Source organism: Aethalodelphis obliquidens, unplaced genomic scaffold, assembly GCF_003676395.1.
Source record: "Aethalodelphis obliquidens isolate GAN/ISIS:26980383/991018 unplaced genomic scaffold, ASM367639v1 scaffold32, whole genome shotgun sequence".
Classification (NCBI taxonomy): Eukaryota; Metazoa; Chordata; class Mammalia; order Artiodactyla; family Delphinidae; genus Aethalodelphis; species Aethalodelphis obliquidens.
Window position 1 is genome coordinate 13946281 of NW_020837976.1, and position 21458 is coordinate 13967738.

The 21458-nt window shown below is 46.7% G+C and overlaps 1 protein-coding gene across 4 annotated transcripts in view; it reads left to right on the forward strand.

The window, feature by feature from the left end:
- FHOD3 (formin homology 2 domain containing 3) overlaps positions 1 to 21458 on the forward strand; it is a 494073-nt gene that overhangs the window by 72798 nt on the left and 399817 nt on the right. For all 4 annotated transcript variants that reach the window (XM_027127768.1, XM_027127769.1, XM_027127771.1 and 1 more), the window contains exon 3: positions 1084 to 1148. In XM_027127768.1, coding sequence (XP_026983569.1) covers positions 1084 to 1148 — 65 coding nt within the window. The remainder of the gene's footprint in view (positions 1 to 1083; positions 1149 to 21458) is intronic.

The following is a 21458-nucleotide window of genomic DNA, read 5'->3' on the forward strand; positions in this document are numbered from 1 at the left end:
CTGCATGTTTTTGTAGGACCATGCAAGTGGTTTTCTTTTCTCCTTTAAAAGAATCAAAAAAAATTTTTTTAAACCATACTTTCCCCTTATTTGGTCTCAAGAATAAAAAATATGATTGTTTTAGTACTATAATATAATTCCTGTGACTTCATATCACAATATTAAGTGTGCCCTGGTGAGATTTCTGTCCTCTTCTGCTCCAGCACAACCACAAAACCAGGAAGCGGGAAAATACTGCGAGACTGGTATACATGAAGCCCTGATGGGGAGGGAACTCAGCCACTGAGCTGGTTACCCGCTCCTGTGCTGGTTCCTGGCTCCGTTTTACCTTTGTCCACTGGCTTCCCCCTTTCTTCCAACCTCAAAGCCTTTGCTACCCTAGGTAGCCAGGACTCATGTTCTCCCCATTTATCTTCTCTCATCTGCTCTGGGCTTCGGTCCTTCTCTGTGAAAGCGGGCTGAGCCCTCATGGGAGGAGAACTGGGGAGGGGGCCATCCTTTTCCTTCCTTTATAAGAAATGAAGTGAAAGGAAGCAAAGATGAGACAAGGTGTGGTGTACCTTGACATTCTGCTGACAAATAGCCTACACGCCCCCTTTGCTGACTCCTGTCTTCAGGGAAAAGCCATGTCTTGAATTGATACACAGCAAAACAGCTCTTTCTGATTACCCCACTATGTGTGTCCTTTCCCGATATGCAAAAACATGTAAAAATAGCCATGGGAATGATCAAGCAGATTTGTGCTGTTACATTCCAGGGATTTCACTTCATGGGCACAGATTTTAAAAATTTCCCAACATGGTCAGGCATGAGTACACGGAACTCTGTGGAGTGGACTGGGTTTGGCAGTGAAATGTGTGTGCCAGTCCCACAGAGTCAGACTTCATTGTTTTATTTCCCGTAAAGCCCTGTGACGTCACAGCATTTCAGGATACATTGTTGTTCTGTGTAGGTTCCTGCTTATCGAGAGCCTCTACCAGGTGTGGGTGTCCGAAGCGAACCGTCAAGTTGATTGACAGCAGGTAGGGTCACCTTGTTGGCTCCTCTGATGCCCATGTATGTTTTGTCTCCTGTCTCCGTTAGGCGGGGCAAGAAGCACAGCATCATCCTAAGGACACAGCTGTCCGTGAGGGTCCACGCCTGCATCGGTGAGTGACATCTGCCGGAGGGGATGCTTGTCATCTGCCCTCAGTGATTAAACGTGATGATTAATGCCACTTACGGGAATGAAATGCAATAGTCACCATTTTGCTATCTATGCTGGGGTTAGCCCCTGTCATATATTGTTAGAGATTTGAGGGAAGCTGTTTCTGGCAAGGTTTGGAAACCCTGTCTCATTCTGGCTGCCTTTGCTGTTTGGTTTGTGAACAGAGCTCGAGGTAAGACAGACACATCGGTGATGAGGTTCTTTTTTGGCAGTGCTGGGAGAGATGGGCTTCTTCCTGGGGCTGTGCCAGTGTGAACCTCCAGCCAGTTGAAGTGACCTTTTTTTTTTTAAAATTTATTTTTTTATACAGCAGGTTCTTGTGAGTCACCCATTTTATACACATCAGTGTATACATGTCAATCCCAATCTAAAGTGACCTTTACGTGCCTTCTGGTGGCTCTCTGCAGCTCCCTGTGGGGCAGTGGGGCCTGAAGCTCCAGGCTGTGGTCTCAGGAGATTGAAGGGAAGCCTCAGGTCAGTGCAGGACAGGGCACACGTGGATGCAGAGCAATACGGTGTTGAGCGGACGTATTTGTGGTTCAGATGGCTTGCCTGCGGTCACTCGGGAAACCCCACTGACGCCCATTCCTGCAGCCACTGATTTTCCGGGACCCATTGCTTTCCCCATTATACACGTGGGCTGAATGGTAACAAAAGTGGTAATTTATGCTAAGTAGACAGTCTCCATGGGAAGGTGTCCTCCTGGCATTGGGCCAAGTTGAGGCAAGTATGTAATATAAAAAGGAAAAAGAAAGGAACTAAATTTCATTTTATGCATAGAAGTTTTCCATATCTGAGTCATTTTGTGTTTATTTAATACATGTTGTGGTCTTAATTCAGGCCTGCAATTAGCAGAGCGTCAATCATCCTGTCGAGGCCCAGTCTACACCTGGAGTGTGGCATGCATGGGTGGAGTGGAGGGAATCGTCTCTGGTTCCTCTTCTTTCTCCCTGCTTTCCTGTTGGAGACCCAGGGATGGGATGAGGGAACAGCTGGATGTGGAGGGGAAGCTGTGTAATTTTACTTCATTTGGTGTGAAGTGGGTGAGGCTGCAGGTGTCCCGAGGGACAGTGTTTGTCTTACTCTGTGGTTGGCGGGTAATTGTGTAGCCGACATGTAAACCTCAGGGGCTGGAGGGTCAGGGTGTCAGGAGGGTTCGTGATCTCGTTGGAGACAAAACGAGATCTGTAGGACCTTCATTACTGACCCTGCTCCTCAACTGCCTGTAGCACTGAGTGACCTTAAAATATGCACCAAAATATGCTTTCTTTGTTACTTGCTTTATATTTTTCAAATGATTTTATGTGTATAAATCATGTCTGCCTGAAGAAAAAGCCTGTGACCTATGACTTTGGATGAATTCCCTTCTGACCCTCATCCTGGATCTGGGACGAATCCAGGCACATACCATGTGCTGAATACAACCAATACTGAATATTGGTTGAAATATAGCTGATAACCAGCTGAGATTTGGGACATGAGTTTGAATTGGTGTTTCCCAGGAACAGTAAGGCTGTGGAAAGCAGATTTACGCTCAAACTGGCTAGATCAAAATCCTAACGAGCTAACTACCTTTTAACAAAATTCATTCTTTGGCAGTATACACTTAAAATGTTTGAAGTACAGGGTTTTTCTAACCAGCTTCCACATTATTGACTCACCGCATTAACTGGTGTATTGTTCTATGGTCCCATGTCATGCATGTAAACACACATCTCATCTTCATGGCACCTGAGCCCCAGCAGCCAGTCCAGCCCACTGTCTCTCAGGACGCCCAGGTCTTCCTATTTGAAGGGTTAAACTGGGTGCTGACGGGATCAGCGTGTTTGTTCTCAAACCTGCTTATGCCAGGTGCACTTACTATTGGAATTATGTAATTTAATGAAATGGGATGTGAACGTTTTATAAACTGATTAAGTACAGGTATACAAAGTCACTGCTGTGAGTATATTGGAAAAGATTCAAAATTAGTTACTACAAAAGCATTTCTGTCAACGTGAGTGGGTTGTGATAACTACAGAAGGTGGGGGAATGTTGTAAAAATCCAGAAGGATTCTAGTCCTTGTAAGTTCTAAGACACTGAGATTGGGAATCATAGACTGTATTATGTGAGTGGTTCATGAAGGAAGGTCCACGGGGAGTCCCATTAGACCTTTATTCAAAGAAAGGTCATGCCCCAAATGATGTGAGGGTGCATCTCCTGTGCTGTGTGCCTGGCAACCAACTGTGTCTCATCCCAGAGAAGCAGGACGGTCAGTCACCATGGCTGCAAGTTAAAGTCTTAAGGTGTGTATGTGTCATTTTTAAAAGATTTCTGCTTTAATCCGTTTTCACCATTAATTAGTTCAGGCCTGCGTGTGTTGGATGAGAGGATTTGACTGTGTGAATTAACATCAATGCCCAAGAAGGCAAAGTTCTTCCTTTGTATTAAAAAACCCTCTTTCCCCTTCCACTTCCTGTTATTGGCAAGATCTGGAATAGATTTATTATAATAGCATTAAATATTACCCTTTGGTTTATGTGTAGACAAAGGAATGTATGCATCGTATGTGTGATGTACCAGCCCCCATTGTGACATATTCTTTCCCGTTCCAAATGGCAATATTAGATGAGATTTCTTTGGGATTAAAAAAAAAAAAACCAAACCGGGAACAATCTTCAGTTGAAATGGCAAAGGAAAGCATGACAGGGGGAGAAAACCTTTTTCACATCAGTTGGTTGGGTCCTTGTTTCCTTTCAAGGTATTTCCCCTCTTCACCATCTAAGAAATGATTGAGTGATTATAGGCATGGGACAGTGACTGCTGTCTTAGGCCTAGCACTATACGCAGCTCCCCCAAAGACCTACCTTCCCACTGCACGATTGGACCGGAAGGATCCAGGATCACCTTAGGCTCATGGGCTTAAAATGCTGTCAAGTAAATTTCTCCAAAATAATGTTTTCTTCACCCTCTATTCTCTTCTCCTTTGTCCCTGTTTTAATTAAGTATAGAATGTTTAGAATCCAGGACAGCGTGTGGATGAATTGGAGGAGACATGCCTTTGGAATTCTCCAGTGTTACCTTTGGACCTCTGTACCCATTGGGATGAGAGTGGAGTGGAGCCTTCGTGGTGAGCAACCAGGCAAACCTCATGAGAAATGAAGGCCACGGGGCACTGCTTTGATGGTCCCCGCAAGCAGCCGAGACAGGTCTTTGCTGATAGTAGGAAGCTGGAATGAGATTTTGGTACCGAGAGAGGCCTCAAGCTTTTTGTACCTCTGTGCTCCTCTCCACTGTATTACTTTGCACATTTTTAGTATGACTACTTTTTTCTTTTAAACATGATTTTTTTTCTTTTTTAAAAAATTTGTTGGCTGTGTTGGGTCTTTGTTGCTGCACGCGGGCTTTCTCTAGTTGCAGCGAGTGGGGGCTACTCTTTGTTGCGGTGCGCAGGCTTCTCATTGCAGTGGCTTCTCTTGTTGTGGAGCACGGGCTCTAGGTACGCGGACTTCAGTAGTTGCGGCACTCGGGCTCAGTGGTTGCGGCACCTGGGCTCTAGGGCGCACAGGCTTCAGTAGTTGTGGCATACGGGCTCAGTAGTTGTGGTTCGCGGGCTCTAGAGCGCAGGCTCAGTAGTTGTGGCACATGGGCTTAGTTGCTCCGCAGCATGTGGAATCTTCCCGGACCAGGGATCGAACCCGTGTCCCCTGCATTGGCAGGCGGATTCTTCACCACTGCGTCACCAGGGAAGTCTCTAGTATGACCACTTGATGTAACATAAGGTAGCAAACAGTGCATACCTTGCCTTCTTAATCTAGCTTCAGCCCCTCAAAAAAACAATGGTCATATTGTGGGCATGAACTTAACAGATATAAATAAAAAAATCTATGACCGGTATGTGAAGTCTGCATTTAATGAGGTTAGCTAGAGAAAATAAATTTTTTGGTCCTAGCAAGTGATCCTGTTGCCAGACACCAGAAAAATGTTCAGAGGGCCAACTGGCTCTGATGACTAAGTCTCATAATGAAGAGAAAAGGAGTGGAAGAATTGTGGAGTAAGGAATGGAATTGAGAATTTAAAAAAAAAATAAGGTTTGAAGTCATTAGAATCCTAAAGTTAATATCTGAGTGTTTTCTACCAGCTGACTTCAAAGGCATTTTGTTCGGCTTAAAACCTCTGTGCTTCAGTTGTCTGAAGCAAACCCTGTCTTCTCATCAAGAAAATGAACCCTGTTGATTGATCCTCTGGGACTCATAATGCTGGCACTTTTTTTTTTAACTTTTCTGCAGTATGCGGGCCTCTCACTGCTGTGGCCTCCCCCGTTGCGGAGCACAGTCTCCGGACGTGCAGGCCCAGCGGCCATGGCTCACGGGCCCAGCCGCTCCGCGGCATGTGGGATCTTCCCGGACTGGGGCACGAACCCGCGTCCCCTGCATCGGCAGGCGTACTCTCAACCACTGCACCACCAGGGAAGCCCTGGCACTTTTAAGCATCCAGCATTGAGTTAAATAAAAGGATAAAAAATTGGCTGAAGATTCCCAAGTGTCATTGGTGCTCGTAGTCAGGAAGAACAGCCCAGTGCAAAGCGTCTTTAGACTTTTTAGAGGCATTTCCCCCAAACCTCTGAGATGATGAGGTCTGCCCGTAAGATAGAGGTGAGCTCGGCAGAAGCTGGCAAGGTGGCTGAAGGGATTAAGCTCTCCACGAGATGAGTCTCATCTCTCATTAAAGGTCAAATCACAGGGATAAAGATATTTTTTAAGCCAAGAAAACCACGTAGGAGAAGACTGCTTCATCCACTGATCAGAAATGTAGTCATTTTCCAGCAACAGAAACATCAACAGAGCGAGGCATCAGTATATCATTTGCAAAGCATTTTCCTCTCGCAGGCAAAGTCATGCAGCTGTGTGCTTTGCACTACTCTGTCACTGCAAGGAGCCGAATGACAAACAGTGGAGCATTTCTTCAAGAACCTTCTAGTACAAGAGTGACTGTGGGGATTCAGCTCATGTGCCAGCCAATGTAGAGAAGGTGACTCCCTGGGCACAGTGTTGAGAAGGATCCTGAGGCTATGTGGCGTCTAATGGGGAAGGACCCTGTCTCAGTGCCGGCTTTCACTGGCGGTGATGGAGGTAGTGTGTGAGTGTGTGTGGTGCGGACAGCAGCTCAGGGGCTCCTGGTGAGGTACAGGTTCTGTCCAGTGTCTGAACCCCCTCTAGGTATGGTGTAAAGGGCCCTGGGCTTCTGCGTGCAGAGGGTGGGGAATGGAGCCGTGATCCTTGAGCCCTGCCATCAACCCACCTTGTTCCCCAGTCCCTTTCTCAGGTTCTGCCTTTCTTCTTATGCCTGTGAATACGAGCAGGGCTCCTCCGTCCTCTCCACCTTGCCGAGCTTTCTGACTCACTGTCTTTCCCTCTCTGCTCAGTGTGAGCTGGGCCCTCCAGGCCCTGCAGGGAGGCTCCCCTCCAGCTACCTTTTCCCATGTTACCCTCACCCCTCAGGCGGGTTGCTGAGTGTCACCTGGATTCCCATGTGGTCCTTACTGCTTCTTGATGTGGACTCTTTGGGGCTCCCATGAAAACTAGGCCTTCTGCTAACATCAGAATGCCTTTTGGACACTCTTGGGCCTAGTAGCACCCGGGTGGTGCTTCTGTATTAGCTAATGAAGAAGAGGAGCCCCTGGCACCGTGGATGCAGAGGCACCGTGGCCTGTGCAGTGACACGCATTAGCTTGGGTGACCAGCCCGTCTGGGTGCTGGGGTGGAGGCCCGCACAGGTGCTGCTGGCGCCCTGTTGCCCGAGGTGGCAGGGCCCCCACTGCCCACTGGGTATCTGCAGGAACAGAGTAGAACAGTCTGTTCTCTGAGCAGGAGACACCTCTAGAGTCATTCCTTCCCCTCTTGGGCCCCCTGCCCGTCTTCCTCTGACTCTAGGTCTTGGACCTGGGCTTCTTGCCGACTGTGTCCCGCATCCCACAGGAGGCCGGTTCTGTTCTTGTCCTGCCTCTGCAGCCTTGGGTTAGGGGTGGGGTTCCCTCCTGCCCTGTTTGTGGATGTCACAGTGGCCAAACTCACCGTGTCCTGACCAAACTCTTCGCTAGTGGGTTTAGGTGCAGTGGGTCACATTTCCTGTTTTCTGTCCTTTGCTGTAGGGATGCAATGATTCTCCATAAACCCTGGAGCCCACTCCCATTCCTGCTGTCTTTCTGCGGAGCCCTGAGTGGCTGGCGGTGGTCTTGGCACAAGACGGGCCTGGGTTTGAAATCCTGAGTCTCCCTTTGCAGAAGGAGACTGGTGCCTGTATTGTTTTTTAAAACCTCCTCCCTTTTATACCCCAGCAAGTCTGTGACCCATTTTTGCCCAGAGTTCTGCACTCTAGGTAAAAACAAGCTCTCTGGATTAATCAGATTAAACACTTCTTATCATCTGCTTCCTATTAATCTGTCTCAGCTCCCAGATGACAGACCCCACAGGATGTCCATGTGTCTAGAAGGCCGTTGGGTCTGGGCTGGGGGAGGTCGGCTTGTCAGCCTCTCCCCACTCTGTGTGTAGGGTGGCTCCTCTAAGGTGCCTTACAGTCAAACGGTGATTGACAGATGTGCCCCCTCCCCGACAAAAACAGAAGAAAGGATATGGGAAGGATGTGAAACATACCACTAGCTTGTCAAACAACATATCTGTCACAAATGCTATAGAGTAGATAGATAGATCAGGAAGGATTTGTTGCCAAAAATTTAAAAACAGCTAGAGAATGAATTTAAAGAATTGCTCTACCATCTGCAGACATGCAGGTAAACATAAATATGGGGGTGAATAAAGAAAAGGAGACACAAACTATGAGAGAGCACGAGAACCTTCCAGGTACAGCTGGAAACTCAGGTCAGCTATGGAAATTAAGAGGCATCAAGAAAGGGAATATGGACACGAGCAAATGTGAGTTGCACAGGCAAGAAAAGCAGGTGTATCAGCGTCCCTTTTGGCAGGTTTATTTCGTGTTTGTGCTCTCCACCCCTGACCCAAGAATTTTACCTTATTTAAATGATTTATTCATTGCCCCTATAGGACTTTGTTAACTCTCCTCTCTAAGGATCTCTAGATGTTGAATGATAGAATTTGAATGTTGCCTTGGAACCATTATCATTGTCTTTGCTCTGCATTGTCCTAGTGAAATTCTAGCCAACAAAAAAATTGACACTGGAGAATGTAGTCGCATTGGTGGAGACACCTGTAGCCGATGTTATAAGACAAGTTTAAGCCATGTGCTGCCAGTTAGACTCCAAAGTTGCTGTCCAGCAGAAACTTAGTTCTAGAAAACAACCCCTGGTAAAGAAGCCACCGTGCTTTCGATTTCTTCAAGAGTGTCCTGGGACTTCCCTGGTGGTACAGTGGTTAAGAATCTGCCTACCAATGCAGGGGACACGGTTCGATCCCTGGTCTGGGAAGATCCCAAATGCTGCGGAGCAACTAAGCCGGTGAGCCGCAACTACTGAACCTGCGCTCTAGAGCCCGCAAGCCACAACTACTGAGCCCACGTGCCACAGCTTCTGAAACCCACGTGCCTAGAGCCCATGCTCTGCAACAAGAGAAGCCACCACGATGAGAAGCTCACACACCACAAGGAAGAATAGCCCCCGCTCGCCGCAACTAGAGGAAGCCCGCGTGCAGCAATGAAGACCCAACATAGCCCAAAATTAATTAATTATTTAAAAAAGAGTGTCTTTCCTATAATGCTTTCCACTCACAGGTCTGCCCCGCATGTGGGGTGCAATGCAAACTCTTGTTCCTGGCTCCCTGCGCTTGTGCCGATCCCCGTGAAGAGACAGACTCGTTCTTACCATGGATCAATAAAAGTGTATGTCAGGAAACAAATGCTTTGTCTCATTACTAGAGACATTGATATCCAGAGGGCTTGGGAGCTGAAAAGTAAGATGGATGGCTTGCAAGTGTCCTGCTACATGGAGATTCTCCAGGGATTGGGTGTACACTCATGTACTTTTCAGGTCTTTCCGAGAGACTTGGAGAAAACAGATTTTTGGGGAGGCGGATTCTTTGGGCATTTTACCAATTTCTGTTGTGTTAGAAATACCTAATGGGAAGTATTTTAACTTGGAAAAAAACACATGGAAAGCATTAGTAGTTCAGCAAAACATGCAGCCAGTTGAAGATTTAATTCAAAGGAGAAAAAAAGGTGTTGGAGAATTTGTTAAAGTGCTGTTGGTCTCCAGTTCACATAATAGAGTAATAGCGACGAAATGGCAAAGGAGAAAATTAAGGTTAGTATAACTGAAATCTTGTTAGCATCACTGAAAAGAACAAATTCTGTTGTTAATTATACCCAGAGGTGATATGATGTATCTGTATCCTAGTAACTGCACTGTGATGGTGTGGGCAGGAAGGGGGTGTACTTTACAAGGATGTAGGGGAATCTTTGTGGGACGAAGTATAGTGCTAGGTGTGCATTTAACACTTCAGTCATTTCCTAGTCTTTTAGAAAGCCTCCACTTTAGATTCAATGGTCCACTTAATAACAATCTTAAAATTAGATAATGCAGCTACAGTATTTCAAAAGTTGTAAAATGCTACAGAGATGATTAGTTTGAGAAGAACTAACCCTAACCCTAAACTGTAGATTGTTTATCTCAGCCATTTAAAAAAGGTCATGGGAACCATGTTCACTGAATGACACCGTTGCAGTTTTTCCTTTCTCACCCACGTTTCACGGACCCTCACTACCCCTCCTGAGCCTCGGGAGGGGCTGAGACAGGTGGGCATTTTCTCAAGGCCACGTGCTTGGGAGGTGCAGGGAGTAAGGCTTGACGCTCTCAATTCCCTGACTGGTGGTCTTTGCCCTGGCCTGCTGCTTCTCTTTTTAGGCCATTTTATATAGTCTTTAGCCCTTTTCTAGATATGTGATTGCAGATACCAATGCAACTTTCTGGTTTGAAAAGTCTGAGAAAGGCTGCCGAAACATCTAAGGTAACATTTTCCCTAAGTGAAGTTTCCCCAGGCTTCAAAGGACGGTCTTGCAGTCGAGTTCCTGTGTGCTTCACAGATTGTCTTAGGGAAAAGCAAACAGCCCAGAGAAATGGATTTCACCCTTCAAGATCTGACCACGTTTAGTAATGCAGTTAAAATCCCTTCTTCTGAGCTGGGCTGCCGACTCCTGGAGATGGAGTTGGAGCTTCTGGGTCCCTTCCAGGCTACATCCTGACCCACTGGACACATGGCCTCTCGTTTTGGGCTTCGTGTTGGGAAGTCCCTGGAAATGGTTGCCTCTGGCTTTAGGAGCTGCCCAAAAGGAACAGAAGGGCTCTGGGCTGGAAGCCATGAGTCTTCCTGTTCCTGGTTTGGAGATCTGGTTCTTATCTGGGAAGATCTATGAGGTAGGGATTCTGTGTCGGGTAGAGGCTACCTCTTGAGTAATGAAGGTGGACTGTTTTGTGTCCAGCCTACAGAAGCTGACCTCAAATTATTTGTTGAGTAAATAAAGCCTCTTGTGATATTGTGGTTTGTATTAAGAAATGTGTATTTGGTCTTCATCCTGTTTCTGGCACAGAGCTCCTAAAGCCCTTGGAATTTCCTAAGTGATGAGAGCAACAAAGATGTTTTTTGTTATATTAACAAGGTGACTTTTGGACCCCCATCTAGGGATGGGGGCTGGTTGCTAGTGGAGCCAACCATGTGATTAGAGGGTTGGAACTTTCTGATTTACCTCCTGACCTTTGGGGAGATAAGAGGGGCTGGAGGTTGAATGAATCACCAGTGGGCAATGATCTAATCAGTCATGACCATATAATGAAGCCTCCATTAAAAACCCCAAAAGGATGGGGTTCAGAGAACTTCTGGGTTGGTGAACCCGTGGAGATTCAGGGAGAGTGGCAGGCGAGAAGAGGGCATGGAAGATCCTTGCCCTTTCTCTTTCCTTTGCCCTGTGCATCTTTTCCATGTGGCCGTTCCTGAGTTACATCCTTCTCTAATGAACTGGTGACCTAGTGAGTAAAATGTTTCTCTAAGTTCTGTGAGCTGCTCTAGCAAATTAATCAAACCCAAGGAGTGGTTCATTGGAACCTCTGATCTATTGCTGGTTGATCAGAAGCATGGGTGACAACCTGGGCCTGGGATTGGCCTCTGAAGTGGGGTGGGGGCAGTCTTGTGGGACCACTTGTAGGACGACTACTGAGCCCAGGTAGATAGTGTCAGCATTGAGGTGAATTGTAGGACACCCAGCTGGTGGGCTGAGGATTGCTTGCTGGTGTGGGGAACACACACACACACACACACACACACACACACGTTGGAATTGGGTCCAGGAACCCAAAAGAGCCACTGAGAAGACTGCGGAACTGACGTGTATTTAAGTTTAATTCGTTTGCTTCAGAAATGAATTTCTTTGGTATTTTCTCAGAAAGAAGAATAAAAGGCAGTAAATAGAATGTGAAAGTAAATAGAAAGTAACAAAGCTGTGAAAGTGGGTAGAATGTCATTTAAAGAGTGTTTTCCAGGAGGACCGTCAGTTCTGTGAGGTCTTGTGTGAAGCTGGAGAGACACAGTCCGTGGTTGCTTGTGGCCTGGGTGCTAGGCAGAGTGATGTGAGTGGGGCCTGAGGGGCCACTCGCTCCCTCTACCCTGGGTGGTCTGGGCCCTCCGTGGAGCTGTGACCTTTAAGTCTGGGTCCTGTGGTTGGAGGTAAGATGGTGGTGATTTGGGCTAACGACCTGATATAAGACTCCTCTGGGGAACAGAGCCTGCATCACTTCTTTTAAGGAATGAGGTGGGATGCTCCTGGCCCCAAATGTAACAAGCTGATGACAGACCATTGAAGAACAAATGAAGGAGACGGTGAAGCGTCATGCAGGGTGATCGTGGATGTTTCCGTGACCAGTGGTCGAGTGTGCCTCAGTGGGCATGCTGGTTCCGATTGTTCAGAGTGGATGTAGCCAAGGCCTGGCGGGTGACCCATGCAGGCGGCATATGACGACTTTTGAGAGCCCTTCTAGCCCGACTGTCCCCTGTTCTTTGGCAGTCTCCTTCCTGGGTGAGTGAGATGTGTGCCCTAGATGTCACCTAGGGATGGATGGATGGATGGATGGAAAGAGCACAGGGATTTAGGTCTGAAGATTTTGTCTGAAAGCAGATTCAATGTCATTACGTATCACGCTGCTCTCCCTGCCACGGCGCCGTTGTCCAGGGAAGGAGGACAAACGCTGGCTTCGCCTGGGGCGTTTTGGGGGGCATTGTGCTGCATCTGAGTCACCCCCAGGCCCTGTCAGCTGCCACTGTTGAGCACCTGCTTTGTGCAGGGTGCTTGACATAGGTTATGTCATTTATCGTCCTGACACATTCGTTATCCTTACTTTACAGAAGAAGAAAGTGAGATTCAAAGACGTTTGGTAGCTTGCCCAGCGACAGAGGGCTGGACAGCAGAGCTGGATTCAAATCCACATCTGTCCACTGTTGAATGGAAGAGTACAGTTTTGTTACTTTTTACCAAGTTTTTCTTTTATAAAAGCAGAAAGGGCAATTTCCACTGCATTCCCTTCCCACCAGACACTGAGTGAAGTGCTCTGTAGATATTATCTCCTTTAATCCTACAACAACCTCTGAGGGGGATTACTGTTCCCATTTAACAGAGGAGGAGACTGAGGCACTCGTGGTCTGATTGCTTGGCCAAGGTGCTGAGGGGAGTATATGACAGAGCTGAGATACTCACCGGGTCTTCCTGACTCCAGGGCCTGCCCTCGCGCTAGCTGGCCTCGATCGGGTGCTCCCCGTGCTCCAGGCCTCTGCTGAGCCCTTCCAGAGAACACAGGCTCTAGAGTCAGACCTGCCTCTGAGGAGCTGTGTGACCTTCAGCAAGTAACCTCACCTCTCTGAGCCTCCATGTCCTCATTTATCAAGAGGGAATGATACTATCTCCTTAAAGCATCATTATGAGGATTAAATATTTCACTGGTGCTGGATCCAGTTTTTAAAAACAAAGCTTATATCGTGTATTGATTTGTGGGCTCAGAGAACGGGTATGTGCTTTAGAATCAGACAAATCGGGGTTTGAATGCCAGCCCTGCCTCTGTGTGTCTATGAGTAAGTTACTCAACCCTTTGAGGTCTATCTGCTTATCTGTGACAGAGAGGACAAGGGGGTCCTGGTGCCTGCCCCCTGGCAGTGATGTAAATATTTATGGAGATAGTGTGTGTACAGGCCCAAGCATGGTGCCCAACACATGCTACCTGGGGTAAATAAATGGTGGTGAATATCATCATCATTTTCACAAAGTTTGTGTTTTGTTGCTTTACAGCTTGTTAGAGCAACATTGAAATGTAATTATCCAGTGGTTCTTAAAGGAAATTACCTTTAGGGTGTCTGATTTATTCTCAGACAGAACTGACTTGTATGAAAGGCATGTCTTCTCTCCAATTCTTGAATGACCCTATGTTCCTTATCCAGAACTGGATCTCAGCGTTGTATTAAATGTTAAAATGCAACAATGAATTGTAGAACTCTTAAATATGAAACGCAACTAATACTGAACTAATGTATTCAAAGTATGTTTTACCCGCTGCCCTTTTCTGATTGGCAGATTTGAAACTATAGGTCAGTAAATTTCCATTAACATTCTCTTTGATATTACACAATGGAGTTGGCCAACCCGAGAAATGAAGGGCCACTCTGAGTCTTATGTAGCTAGTGACATTGGGGTCATTTTTGTGGTTCTCTTCTCTTTAATTATCCTGGTTTTGATACATTTTTGAATGCTTCAGTTTTGGCAGACATCAAATAGCATGTTTACTGAAAAACTCTCATCTTCATTGAAATGAAGTGGGTTTTGTGTTAGTGAAGGCAGCTTTTCTCCCCCATTCTTTGTGTTCCCAGATCGTGTTCTCCAGAAGGGACTGCTGAAATAGAGGATAAAGCTTCTCAGAAATCAGACAGTCAAATGTATGAAAAGAAATAAAAACACCATAACATAATGCCTAGTGCTAGTTACATTGTATCATAATTTTAGGGTTGAAAAATTATGCTCTAAGCACCGTAAAAGTAGTAAAAAAAATTCTATATGAGTTGACATTTACAAAATGCTCAGAGATGAGCTGTTCCAATTGTATCTAAAAATACAATCAGTATGTTTGTTAACAACTATACTAGTGATGGTAAACTTTCAGTACACATATAACAGTAATATTGTCAACTGACTCAGTATCCTGGGGATTTTAAAAAATGACTTGTTTGGCCTAGGTTTCTTTAAACAGCTGTCCCATGATGTCATGTGCTGGCCTCTCCTGCCCCTAATTTCCCTGCAGTGAGCTGGTGGCTCAGGGCGCCTGGGTGTGGGGAGTGGGTGATTGGGTTGGTGAGGGTGATATGGGTGGCCTTTGTCCCCTTCACCAGGCGTTGGCTCCGAGGACTCTGAGGCCACCAGGAAGCAGTGCAGAGTGCCACGAAGTGCTTTGCACTTCATCAGAAAGCCAGAAAAACAATTACCAGCTCATTAGGGACTCTACAGAGGAGCTCACAAAGCTGCCCGGCTAGGGATTGCCAAGGCTGGGTGAATCACTGATGTAATTTGTGCTGTAGAGTTTTTTTTTTTCGCGGTACACGGGCCTCTCACTGTTGTGGCCTCTCCCGTTGCGGAGCACAGGCTCCGGATGCGCGGCTCAGCGGCCATGGCTCACGGGCCTAGCCTCTCCGCGGCATGTGGGATCTTCCCGGACCAGGGCACGAACCCGTGTCCCCTGCATCGGCAGGCGGACTCTCAACCACTGCGCCACCAGGGAAGCCCTGTGCTATAGATTTTTTTTTTTTGGATAGAAGATAGTGAAATCTTGAAGAGAAGTGTGTCTGTTGAGATGGCCTCCCAGAATGCCTGAAACAACTCAGGCCAGGCTTCTTGAGGGCAGAGTACTGGTATGTGCCCACTGCAGGTATCTGGATGGGGGAGTCAGGGGCAGCTTGGCCTTGGGGTTCTAGTTGCAGCCCTGCCTCCCCTCGACTCTCCTCCAAGGTTTGGGATTCAGTCCTTTCCAGAGTCTGACTTGAGGCCTGGCCTTTGTCAGGACTCTTGGGGGGCTCCAGGCTGTGGCATCCTGCTTGGGGGGCTTAGGGATTGTGGGGTTCTCACTCATGGGCAGGGCAGTCGGGCCTTGTGGGAAGGACTTGTGATGTCACCTGCCTAGACTCCAAGATTAAATATTTAAAACATATCAGTTTTTATTTTATATAATCCTCCTTTGGCATGTCTTCATTTTTCTTAAACAAATGGCTTAGAAGACAAAATAAGAAATAAAAAATAAATGAAAAAGCAGGTGTCCTGGAGAGGTCCTGCTGAGGTCTGGGGGCCTAGACTGTAGCTGAGGGTGTTGGTCCCTCTTCAGAGGTGTCCTGGTTGAGGGGAGCTGGCAGGTAAGGGTGGAGCCCTGGGAGACAGGATTCTGATTCCAGTACCAGCATCGTCAGGGGGCCAGGCCCGGGACATGCCACTGACTTCTTCATAAATGGAGACCCTTGCGTTTCCCTTCGGAGCTGCTGAAAGGACTGATGAGCCTGGAGGCTGTCTTAGCTCAAGAACCCGGCATCCAGCTGCCCTGCAGGATTTCCATGAACAGGAGCTTTGTTGCTGCTACTGTCAAGATTAAACAGTAACTTAGGGGTGGGATTTAAAATATCACTGTCATTTACATTACTGTAATGTGAGAAATATTCAGCTTTCCATCTGACTTAGAAAATAACTCATCAACGTTTATGAAATGCTTCCTGGGGGCCACCACTGTGTGAAGTGCTATAAAGGAAATAAATAGGTACATAGTAAATGCAGTACAAATATGAACCAATTCCCTCTACTTAAAAAAAATTTTTTTAAATTGAAGTATAGTTGATTTACACGTTGTGTGAGTTTCTGGTGTACAGCAAAGTGATTCAGCTATATATATATATATATATATATATATATATATATACAGACATATACACACACATATATATACACATGTGTGTGTTTTTGTATATATATATATTCTTTTTCAGATTCTTTTCCATTATAGTTTATTACAAGATATTGAATATAGTTCCCTGTGCTATACAGTAGGACCTTGTTGTTTATCTATTTTATATTATAGAATAGTTTATATCTGCTCATCTCAAACTCCTAATTTATCCCTCCCACCTTTCCCCTTTGGTAACCATAAGTTTGTTTTCTATGTCTGTGAGTCTGTTTCTGTTTTGTAAATAAGTTCATTTGTATCAGTTTTAGATTCCACATATAAGTGATATATGATATTTATCGTTCTCTGTTTGACTTACTTTACTTAGTATGATAGTCTCTAGGCTCATCCATGTTGCTACAAATGGCATTATTGTTTTCTTTTTTATGACTAATATTCCATTGTGTGTATGTGTGTATATATATATATATATATATATATATATATATATATATATATATATTTAGGACATTTAGGTTGCTTCCATGTCTTGGCTGTTGTAAATAGTGCTGCTGTGAACATTGGGGTACATGTATCTTTTTGAGTTAGAGTTTTCATCTTTTCTGGATATATGCCCAGGAGTGGGATTGCTGGTTCATATGATAGTTCTATTTTTAGTTTTTTAAGGAACCTCCATACTGTTCTCCATAGTGGCTGCACCAATTTACGTCCCCACCAACAGTGTTAGCAGGGTTCCCTTTTCTCTACAACCTCTCCAGCATTTATCATTTGTAGACTTTTTGGTGATGGCCGTTCTGATTGGTGTGAGGTGATACCTCATGGTAGTTTTGATTTGCATTTCTCTAACACTTAGCGATTTTGAGCATCTTTTCATGTGCCTATTGGCCATCTGTATGTCTTCTTCGAAGCATTGTCTATTTAGGTTTTCTGCCCAGTTTTTGACTGGGTTGTTTGTCTTTTTGTTATTGAGCTGTATGAGCTGTTTGTATATTATGGAAATTAAGGCCTTATTTGTTGCATTGTTTGCAAATATTTTCTCCCAGTCTGTAGGTTGTCTTTTCATTTTGTTTATGGTTTCCTTTATAAGCTGTGCAAAAGCTTATAAGTTTGGTTAGATCCCATTTGTTTATTTTTGCTTTTATTTCTATTGCCTTGGGAGACTGACCTAAGGAAACATTGGTACGATTTAGGTTAGAGAATGTTTTGGCTATGTTCTCTTCTAGGAGTTTAATGGTGTCATGTCTTATATTTAAGTCTGTAAGCCATTTTGAGTTTATTTTTGTATATGGTGTGAGGGAGTGTTCTAACTTCATTGATTTACATGCAGCTGTCCAGCTTTCCCAACATCACTTGCTTGAAGAGACTGTCTTTTCTCCATTGTATATTCTTGCCTTCTTTGTCATAGATTAATTGGCCGTAGATATGTGGGTTTATTTCTGGGCTCTCTAATCTGTTGCATTGATCCATATGTCTGTTGTTGTGCCGATACCATGTGCTATTTTGATTACTGTACCTTAATAGTATTGTCTGAAGTCTGGGAGCAGTTCCCTCTACTCTTGATTCTAACTGGAAGCTGTGTGCTTGAAGTTTCCAGCTCTTCCCTGAGTGCTGGATCTATTGTTGAGATGTGTGCTGTGTCCACTGGATACCTGAACTTCATCCCATGTCCGTCTCCCATCCCCCATTCGAAGGGCTCCAGCCCACCTACCTTCTCTCCCCAGTGCTTTCAGCACAGTATATTCACTGTTCACCTCTTGCCTCTCCAGGTGTGTGATCTGGCCATGTCCTGTTTCCCAGCGATGCTCTGTGACCCTTAAGGGCAGGGATGGAGGATCTTCTTCTCTCTGGGGGCAGAGGAGTAAAGGGAACTCAGAGGAGGAAGGATTTTGGGGTTTCTAGAAGCCAATCATAGAACTACCCTGAGCCTCAATTCTCCCACCTGAACTTGGGGACATGGTTCATTTAAATATGGGAAAATTCTCTGTATACATTTAAAAAGTATTTTGGGGGGTCTTTTTAATAGTCTGGTTACATTGGGCTTTCTCTTAAATATTTTGTCTTTTTGTTGTGTTTTTCTCCAAGGATATTTGCTCATAAAGTTTTAATTATACTCTTCATTTCTCTGCTCCTGATTCTGTAGCATGCCATGTCTTTCCGACTTTTCCATGATTCTTCAACTAGACGTGAGGCCCAACCTAAGCAGAGAAAACCAAATAAAACTTCTGAAGTCCCCACATGCCTCCCTTGGTCCGTTGTCTCCCAGATGGAAACAGAAAATGGACACAGTATGTTTTTGAGTCTGCAGCTCAGCTCCATGAAAGGCCCAGGATGTCAGATTGGGGCAGGCAGCCCTCTATTCCTACCTGATCCTGCAAGGTGCATTTTTTTTTCCTTCCTTATTCCTTAGGAGGGCAACACTCCCACACCCAAGAATTGAAGAAATCACCTCCTTATTTCCAAGTGAACTTACCTAGTTACCGTATTGTCCTTTCCTGGAGGATTGAATGCTAAAAATGTGCTCCCTATACACATAGCCCCTAGGATGCTGTGGCATGTATTTTCATTTTCCTCTGATGTGAGTACATCTCAGGGAAGCCTTATGTCCCACTCTTCCTACTTCTAGAGAGAGCAGGGAATTCTACTCAGCTCCCCAAGAGGACACTGTGGCCTCCCCTGGACCCCTTCACTCCTGCCCCAGGAGAGATGGGTGGTATGGGAGAAAGCAGTGAGCGGGTAAGGCCCAGGCTCTCCCTCTTCTTCGTGTGTCCTGTTTTGAGGACCCTCAAGGTCTTTGCTCTGCCACGAGCGAGCAGCCTGCCCCTGTGGTGGGCCGGTGGTCATTCCCTGAGCTGCTAGGAAGCCCTCTGGCCCCAGGTGCAAGGCCAGCTCTCTCCTGAGCTGTGTCAGTGGTCTTCTGGCTCCGTTAGTCTGCCTCTTTTCCCACATGCTTCTGAATTCAGGGGGGAAAGTCCACAGTGTTATCCCTGGACCCCATTAGCCCCACAGAGAAGGTCTCTGCAGACGGGGCTCAGGAGTTGGGGATGTGAGTACTTTTAGCTCTAGCCCTTCTCCTGAAGGCATGGAGCTGCATTGTCAAGCAGCTTGGATAGATGAGCTGTGTACATGGAAGAAAGGGGTGATGTGTCCAGAGCGGAGATGACAGGCAGCTGCTCCTGCCTTTCTTTCCTCTGCAGGGATCGCGGCTCGGAGCAGGATGTCTGTGCCAGGCTAAATTAAAACTGGAGATGCCCTGAGTTTTGTTCTTTTTAAGGCTAAAGTATTTGAGGTTAAAGGGAGGGAGGGAGTCTAAAATAAAATGTGACTCTGTCGGGGGCATGCAGCCAGATGCCCTCCTGGCGCTCGCTGCTGTACAGGAGGAGATGGCGCCTGTTCCAGGGCTGGGGTCCTGCTCTGTGTGCACCGTGGCCACTGTGCCGGGTCCTGCCTGTTTTGATTTTCTGGGAGCACATCCTATATACCCTTGATGTTTTCAGTTAACACTTGTCTGAATAATGTAAAAAAGCAGTTTAGCCCATCACACTCTGGCCTCTGCAGCTTGGTGTATCAAGGTATGAACAAGACATGGTTTTGAGATTTGCAGCATGTTTGCTTGAGAAAAGTCCCTTTGTGAGTGACTGATGTAGCAGAGGACACACGTTCACTGGTGACAGTGGTTCTGTTATGTCTGGCATGACTCTCCACTCAGAGCATTCTGAGGGGGAAGAAGGAAGTTATTAAACTAATAAACCCTGGTACCTGGCGTAATTGTGTAATAGAATTTATGGAGAGATTGCCAAATTTGGGGGGAAATAACCACTGGACCACATGGACCAATCATGTGTCATTCATGAATGAAACCAACGTGGACAGATCAAGAGTCCACTTCTGTGGACAGGGAATGGCACTTCCTTAGCTTTCTTTCCTCTTGGGCATGAACGAAGGTCCGTGAATGTTCACCTGTAACTAATTGTTGCCTGTGCATTGGGAACTTAGGAATTCGAGGGCAGAGAGCCCGGAACTTGTAGTGATCAGTCAGGGCTCCGTTTCTGATGTTGGAGCATCTTTCCGTGAGCCTAAGGCCTGGTTTCACACGATGATGCCACCAGCACTTCCGGGAGGGGATGCCTCACTGTCACCAGGTGTAGGCCTGCAGTGTGCCGAGGTTCAGGGCCCTTCTGTGGAGTAGGTTTTGAGGACCATAGAGGCACTGGGTGCATGAGGGCAGAGTGTACCCACTAAGGGGGAAGAATCATGGACAAGTGAAGAGAAGCTATTTGGTCAAAGATTGGGCCTCATCCTACACAAGGGCTAGAATCCCTGCACCTGACGGAGTGCTCGTGGGTACCTGGGCATTATCCTGTAGTCCACGTGGTTCCCTCAACCAGGTCAGGGCAGCCTTTCCCAGGAAGCTTATTTACAACAGAAGGTTCTAAAGGAGGTGCTGTGGACAGTGGCGAACTCAGGGAATTGGAGTTCAGGCAAGTTCAGGGCCTCAGCCACAGGGGAGTGCCCCGGGGTGGCCTGTCCTGGGTCTTCGGAAGTTCTGAGAGCAAGAGCTTTGTAGCACACGTGCCCAGGTTGAGGCCTGGTTCCACCACTCAGCAGTGTGACCTTGGGCAGGTCATTTCAACTCCCCAGGCCTCAGGTGACTGTCTTGTAGGGGGGTGGTCGTCACTGTGTGCACCTACCTGACAGGTGGGTTGGGGGTCTGGGCTCCGCAGGAGGACTGGCCGCGGGGCTTCCCAGGCAGGCCTTGTGGCCCACCACTCCAGGTCTGCGTCTGCCTTTGTTGATTCCTACTCAGACTTTCAGGCTCTGCTCACGTGTCCCGCCACAGGGAAGATGACGCTTGGCCCTCCGTGTCCCTGACAGGTGAGATGGGGCACGTCGATACTGTCATGGCCCCTGGCCTGTGGTGAGTGCTGGTTGTCCTGCTGCGGGGATGCTGGACTTGCCCTAGTTCACCTGGTTCACACCCTGGCTCCACCACTGAAAGGCTGTGTGACCTTGGACAAGCGACTTCTCCTTGCCCCTTTTCTCACCTGTTAAAATGAGACCGTCCTAGGGTTGTTGGCGGTTAGGTGAGTTGTTCCACAGCAGGGGTTTAGAACCCCATCTGGCACACAGTTGGCGCTTTGTAAGCATGACGGGGCAGCTGTGATCAGCTTCCCCAGCACAATGCACGGCCGCAAGGCACACGGTGGTCTTCATCTAGCCGTATGAATAATAAGGGAGTGGAGTTTGGGATCATGGTGAGAGTTCAGCTGCAATATCAGGCCATGGAGTCATCTGCCTTTTCTTCCCGAATCCCTCTGGAGTTTCCCTGAAGTGCTGAT